Raw genomic sequence first — 7,851 nt, forward strand, 5'->3', positions numbered from 1 at the left:
TTGACACGAAAAAAACAAAAACGGGAATGGGAGGAGCACAATAAAATAGCATTCAAAAAATCCTTAAAAAAGTCGTATGAGACAGTATGTTACCATTTTTCTCTATTTTATAATTTTCATACAACTTTTTATTATTCAAATGAAATCTTAGATAAAATTTATTTGAGTGCCTACGAAAATACGAGCTCTGGTATTTTGGATATTTTTCAAGGTGATTTATCATGTCTTTTTTTCATTTGTTATTTTATTATGTGGTTTATAATGGCCACGATTATCAAGTAGTTGTAATGTACCTGATTTTCAGTTTTTTTTTTTATAAGTAAATCAATTTTATCTCGAGTTACTCCATATACACTTGGAAACATATTTTACATATTGTTATATTTTTTATTTGTATCACATAGGAAGCAGTAACTAGACGATTATGACTTATTCCATATTTTTTAGACATAATTTGATACTAAATTTCCATTTTTAACTTATAAAAACCTTCAAATATTATTTTTTGTATATCTGGAGAGCAAACATCATATTTTATACGACAGCAACTAACTAGTTCCTTAAATCTCTTATGAAGAATTATCACTCTTTTGCGGTTAGTATGCTCCAATCCATTGATCTTTCAAATTTTTCTGTTCTAGCCTTTTTAGATTTTTGGTGCTTCATACCATTATTCGTCGATATCTTCAGTATTAATACAATTGTCTTAATTAGAGAAGGCAATTAAATATTATGTACTTGTTCGCGCCAAGACAAATTAGGTGAATTGTCATGTACTGAGAAACAAGTTTTATTAAGTGGGCTATCGTGATCGGCTCATTAGCACGACGAAGCCCAACACCCTCGTTATCTCCAGTTCCTAATTATTTTTAATATTACTGTAATATCCATATTGTCATTGATTATCGTGTCGGTTTATCATATTTTATTTTATCTTTATATTGTTTATATTTTTCTTGGTATAATCATCGTTATTTGTCCAACGCCCTTATTATTGTTATTACTTTATTCACGTGTGCTTTTATTGTAATATATCGTTCGTTGGCTACTGTATCCAACAATCCTGTTTCATATAAATATAGTGTCTCGTCGTTTTTCCACGTGAGCTCTGTCTATTTTTTTTCTTAGTAAATTTTTTTTGACATTACGTTCCTTGTGTCCATTGAACCAGATAGAATAGTTAGGTTACATGGTATTGACGGCAAAGTGTAGTACTAACCTTCCTATAATTTTACCCATTTATCGCCATCGTTTATTGGAAGAAAAACTTTATATAGAGAAAATTTCACAACAATACATCGTTAAAACAATACATGCAAATCATACTTATTATTCGCCCCAAGCAAAATGCTTATCGCCGGATGCTATTCTGCGCAACAGTGTCATTGTCCACAATTTAACCTAACCTTTTTTTGTTTTGCTTAAATCGACGACGTCGTGGGAATCGCTTGTACATTACTTCCACGGCACCACCATAGTTTATTATATACATAACAACACATAATTTACATATATAGAGTTATAACATAACAATTTCAAAATAACAGTTACATAACAAGGCTAGAACTAAATGCAATAAATATAAGAACAAATTTTTTTTTTCTACAGTTGAAATCGAACACTAGGGGTGGTACCGACGCGAGTCATATCACCCCCTAGTGTCCATTGTTTATCAATGAATAACAATACATAATAAAAAATACCAAATAGATTTACAAATAAATTTACTACAAAACAGAGAGCCTATAACCCCCTTGTTTTAGCCTTTGGCCCACAGATTATATTACTTTAACTAAATTTCATTTTCTGCTTGTCGTCGCCCTTCCTCCGCTTCCTTTTTTGACATGACAATTGATACGAGTCATTGATAGCCGACCAGTTTGTCCTTGAGTGAAGCATCAGGGCGACCAAGGTTTGTGAACATATCTTTGCAGCACAGAGAGATGAGAATCTGCTGTCTCCGGCTGTACCAGGCGTCGCACTCGAAGAGGGTGTGTTGCACATCGTCTACTTGAGCCCCACAATACCAGCACTCCGGGGACTCGAGCTTCCCAAAGCGGTGGAGGTACTGGGCGAAACAACCATAGCCGGACAGTGCCTGGTTGAGGGGAAAATTAGTTTCACCAAAACTCCTAAGGACCGAAGGCCTGATGTCAGGGATCAACTTGAAGATCCATCTGCCTGTGAAGGAGGAGACCCAGCGGGATTGCCACTCCGAGAGTATCGTGTCTTGACAGTCTGCTTGGTGAGTTCCTGAACCTCTTGCTTTAGACAATGCCTGGAGTTCAGAGCCAAGCAAGTCAATTAGCGTGATGCCAGCAATTACCAGTGCTGCGTCTATCGAAACTGTGCAGTATGCAGACACCATCCTCAATACAATCCTCCGCTGGCACTTCGTCAATTAAGACAGTCCACATTGCGACATCTTTCCTGACCATATTAGGGCATCGTATAACAAGATCGAGTGAGTCACACCCGCCAGCAGACTACACTTCTTCGGAGTAGCAGCATTGATGTTGGGGAGGATTGTCGCCAGGCTTCTAGCCACTTTCTCAGCCTTGGCGGTGACATAAGCTGCGTGCGTGATAAAGTTAAGACGATGGTCAATAACGATCCCAAGGTAGTTGGTTTGGTTGACATTCTTTATAGTAACACCGCCGATAGTGATGCGCAAATCATTGTGAATCATGGACTTAGTGATAACCATAGCTTCCTACTTTTGGATAACTAGTCGAGCCCCATAACAGCCATCCAGTTGACAACGGTTTCGGCGCTTCTGGTGAGTAGTCACTCCAGTGCACACACATCTTTGCCGCTATCGACAAGAGCCACATCATCAGCGTAAGCTAGAAATTAAACTCCCGAAGGGAATGGCTCACGAAGCAGGTCATCGTACATGATGTTCCACAGGGTTGCGCTGAGAACAGAACCCTGCGGGACATTGCTGGTGACTGGTAAAACCGATTCCACCCTGTTTATTGACGCAATTAGTGTACGATTTTTAAATTAATCCCGGCATTAATCCGGGACTACTTCTTGATAGCCCTGACCAGTTTGCCCCTAACCTTTTTGTTTTTTTTTTACGGTATCGTAGAGAGCCGGAAACACCGAGTGGCAATTCGTTAGATCCTCTGCATCGTTTATTTTTGAAAAACAAAACAACATTACAAAAATCGCAAAACATGAAATATACAAACATAGATGGCCCTACACCATCTAAAGTTGTCCTTCGGCCCACATTAAAAAAGATTTCACGATCTTATTTCTGAGCTCCTCTTTGCCGTAGCTTTTCCTCTTTTTACCTGGTAGAGAGTATGAGGTCAACGAACTCAGCAATCGCGAGCTAATTATTCCGTGACTCCAGCATAGGTTAGGTTGGTTAGGTTTAACCTAACCAAGTTGGCCCTTAACCTTAACTAACCTAACCCTTTTTTGTATTGATATTATGGCCTTATTGGGGGACACTTCACCCAAGATGGACCGTCCTTCTCCCTGTATCCGTAATGCTCAAAAACAGTACAACTTATATACATATATAGCCATTTAATTAGCTTCGCTCCATAAAAAAAGAGGATTCTGTCCCTCTTATATTTCGCCTTTAGTATACAATTTACGAAACCTTAACTACTGATTTAAATTTGTCTGTTCCTTTTGTCATATTCCCTCCTGGATTTCTCTTGCCCGATGAATTTCTTGATGGCATACTAATTGCTCCTTTTCTTCAACATAATTCCTATTGTGTTTTCTGGGTCTAACGATTCTTCCACTTCCACCTACAGTGCGTGGTACTCCATCCACCATCATTTTTTTTTTACATTTTTGAACCGATGACTGGGGGTGGCACTGACGTCAGTCACTTCACCCCCCAGCCACCATCGCTTATTGAATTAAATCACATCATATTTTTAGCCTCAGTCCGGGACAGTCCCCCTTCCTGGCGACCTTACACGTTTCTGATACATGATCGAGACTTATGGTCTCCTAGGTTTCGCTTTCAGCGTACAACATAAATAATAATAATAATAATGGACGTTGACATTTGTGCTACACGTGTGCTCGCTGTCTCTGCCTCTCCTCTTCCTCCTTTTTCTGCATCACTTGGTGGATGAAATCCGCCACAACATTCCACCTTTCGGTGGATTACATCATCACCCCGGACATCGTCTCCGCCGTGATGTCCTCGCCAATCAGTGTGTTCATAATTCTTCTTCCGTACCACGCGTCGCATTCGAAAAGTGTATGGTGGGCGTCGTCTGTATGGTAGCCACAAAACATACACTCAGGTGACGGTAGCTTACCGAATCGGTGTAGGTATGCCGAAAAGCATCCATGCCCTGTGAGGGCTTGTGTTAGGTGGTACTCTACCATACCGCTCGTTCTTTTGTGCCATCTCTTAATGTTTGGTATCATCCTATGAGTCTACCTTCCGTTGTCAGCCTGTTCCCATCTTGATTGCTATGCTTGTATCATTTGTCTTCTGCTTCTACTTTTTCTTCTGTCATCTTCATGCTGCTCCTGTATTCCGCTACCAGATCTGGGGGTGGCATTCCGGATAGGACTTCCACAGCCGATTTTGAAACGGTTCTGTATGCCGCTATGACTCTGATGCCGATTTTCCTATTGCTTTTTCCCATTTCAGTCCATCCTTTGCATCCCATGTGCTTGACCCAAACTGGTGCGCCATAAAGCATAATGCTCTGCGTAACGCTTGCTAGAAGTCTTCTGCGCGATTTTGCTCCATCTTTTGCATGATTCACGTGAGCATTGTGGTCAGGTCATCCGCTCTCCTGGACACCATACGTGCATGTTCAATAAAATTCAATATTCCGTCCAAGTGCAGGCCAAGGTATTTGACGGTTTTTTTGGAGTGGATTGTGTGTCCCCTTATCATTATCGTTATTTTGTTGTGTTTCCATCTCTTAGTGAATAGGATTACTTCTGACTTCTGGATCGCCAGTTCGATTTCAGTTTTTTCTAGCCATTGCAGGACCTTCTCAGCTACTTCTTCTAATAGATTTTGCAGCTTAGTACAATTCTCTCGAGTTTCTTTCCGTCTATATTCCTGGTATTTCGGCGTGTGAATTCCTTTTATGGTCTTGGTGCATTGTCCTCAATATTATACTCGATATAGCTATGGTCGCTATGAGAATATTCCTCCAGAACTCTCTAGTTAAGTTAGCTGATGCCATTGTCACGTCGATATGTGACTCTCAGTCACCTCGCTGCCAGGTGGGTTTATTGCCTTGATTACACACCATCAGCCCTAGAGCGTTCTCAAATTCAAACAGGGATTCTCCTTTGTTATCGTTTGCTCTGGATCCCCATGCTCGATGTTTGGCATTGTAGTCCCCAGCTACAGTGACATCGCCGGATGCGGATCTGATGCTCAATTCGAGTCTAGTCAACCAGTATTCATACTCCCTTATACTGACGTTTGGGCTGATATAACATGCGTATATCCTTGTTTTCCGTACAGTGATCCAGGAAAATCCGTTTTGTGCATCACCTATCTCGTCGATTGGAATGTCGTTGCAGTTGACTATGGCAGCTCTGATGGTTTTGTCGCAGTACCAGCCATGGGCTTCGTTCGTGTTTTGTCCGTACTTGTAGTATTCGCTCACGATTAATAGATCGATCTTGTCTTCGCGTGCTTTTTGGAGTGCTAGGTCTTGCACTCTTTCCTGCCAGGTTTATTATATTATTTTATCATTTTGTCCCTTGGGACTGTTCGGATCGGGGTGTGATTCGCGTCCCATTGTTCTCACTATCTCGGTTGGTGATGTTCAGTTACTCGACGCACTCCTTGGCCACATGTCCCTCCTTTTTACATTTAAAGCAGCAGTTTGTTCGGTCCTCTCCTCGACAGTTCGCCGCAAGGTGTCCGACCTCTAGGCACCTGTAGCATAACCTTTTTCTCTCCTCTGGTATTTTCACTCTACAGTAATCCCATCCTATTTTGATTTTCGGTCCGGCGGCTAGGCGGATTGCAACCGCTATCGGGGCTACGATCATAGCCGTGCACCATCCGTTCGTTCTCGTCCGGATTGTAAAAGGTTTGATGTGGGCCAGCTCCCGGTCGATTTTCGTCAGTTCTGCACGTACTTCTCCGGCGTTTAGTGACTCGTCGACTCCCGAGATGAGCACTGGTATCGTTCTGGCGGTTTGTCTCACTGAAATCTCCTCTGCTAATTTCTCCGTCAGTTTTTTGGCGAAGAGATCGGCGTTTTCCTTGCTTTTGACTTCGATGAGAACGTTGCCGGCTACCGTTCTTCTGGTTTCCACTACCTCTATCCCTAGTTCTTCGAGGTTTGGGACTGCGTCTTTTGCCTTTTTGATCGCTTCCGCGTAGGTGAGTCCGTTTGGTGGCACATTGAGAATGACCGCTTCGTTTTTAGGCAATTTTCTCCTCAGTCTCTGCACTCTTTTCTTCTCCGCGTTTTTGTTTCCTCTTTTTCCGTTTTGGCTATTTTTATTGGTGATCGTCGTCCATTGTCTGTCTTCTTCCTCCGTTTCGATCTGATCTGAAGGCTGCGACTGTTGTTGTTGTCGTTCCTGGCTATCTTTGCGGCTCTATTGCTGCTCGCGTTGTTGCTTTGTACTATCATGTTGATTTTGTTTTTGGCTTGGCTATCACCACCGACGCCAGCCTCGCGTCGGTTGTCTTGTGTCGTTCCGTTTCCTGATCTTGCTGGACACCGGGGGTCGATCACGCCCCCGGTGGTGAGCTTGTCCGCGACCGCTTATTCGCCCAATCCCGAAGGGTATGGCTTATTTCGCGGCTACCCAGCATATCTGCAGGGCGTTCCCCTATCCGCAACCGGGGTACGCGCGCGATGGCATGCTCATGCCCTCCCGAAGGACGGGACTCCCTCCACCATCTGCCATATCAGAACTTGACGTGCTCTGCATCATCTGTGGGTTCAATTTCTTAAACCTGTAAAGGTACAGCCCAAAACATCCATGACCTAACCCTTGATTAGCCTTCGTGTCCACCGGCCATTTTGCTCTTTGTCCCATTCCGTCTGCCATTTTTGTATAACCTCGATATGAATCTTTTTAGTAACCCATTCTTTATCTGCTTTATTCTTCCGACGATACCGTTCGGAATGCTCCCATGCCAATAGATTCGCCCTTAGGATCATATACTATAAATGGAGCTATGGCCTATCTCGTCTGTGTTATCAATTTAATTTAATTTATTTTGTGATATTAGCAATATTAGCGACGATTCTCTTCTTGACATTCATTATCTGCGCATGCGCAAGTATAATCGTTGCATATTTATTTGGAACTGGCGCAATGTTGTATTCGCCCTTTCCAGAGCTGAGAGTACGGCGTTCAAACCTCTCCCCTAAATTAATTTTTTCAACTTTTTTTTTGCATTAATCGATATAATGTAGGTACCACCACGCAAACCCGTGATCAAATCGTACCAAAACAATTTTATTTTTGTTTTTTGCACTCGGTATTTAATATATACATAAAATATAATAATATAATATAATTCAAATAAATAATGTCCAATTTTCAATATATACAAATATCAATTATAATAAATAATATTACGAATCTAAAAAAAAAAGAGAGTAAAAAAAAAAATATGTATATTATTTACTATTTTATATTTTTATTCTATGTATTATTTATTTAATATAATAACAATTTATAATATACAAAATTGATCCACCTATTAATAAAACAGAACATACAACTACTGATAATTAAATAATATTAATTTAGTTAGATTTCTTCTAACATTTTCACCTGATGTTGATATAGTTTTATCTTCGCAAAATGGTGTAACCTCAATGTCACGTAGTAATCAATTATGATTTAACTCTTTTATGCACG

At 41.0% G+C, this 7,851-nt stretch overlaps 1 protein-coding gene across 1 annotated transcript; it reads right to left on the bottom strand.

The window, feature by feature from the left end:
• Positions 1-1,861: 1,861 nt before the first annotated feature.
• On the bottom strand, positions 1,862-2,368 carry LOC113557606. The gene has a single exon (XM_026963174.1). It carries the CDS (start codon positions 2,366-2,368, stop codon positions 1,862-1,864), a length of 507 nt encoding a protein of 168 aa, XP_026818975.1.
• Positions 2,369-7,851: the final 5,483 nt, after the last annotated feature.

This window comes from Rhopalosiphum maidis, chromosome 3 (genome assembly GCF_003676215.2).
Source record: "Rhopalosiphum maidis isolate BTI-1 chromosome 3, ASM367621v3, whole genome shotgun sequence".
In the NCBI taxonomy this organism is placed as follows: domain Eukaryota; kingdom Metazoa; phylum Arthropoda; class Insecta; order Hemiptera; family Aphididae; genus Rhopalosiphum; species Rhopalosiphum maidis.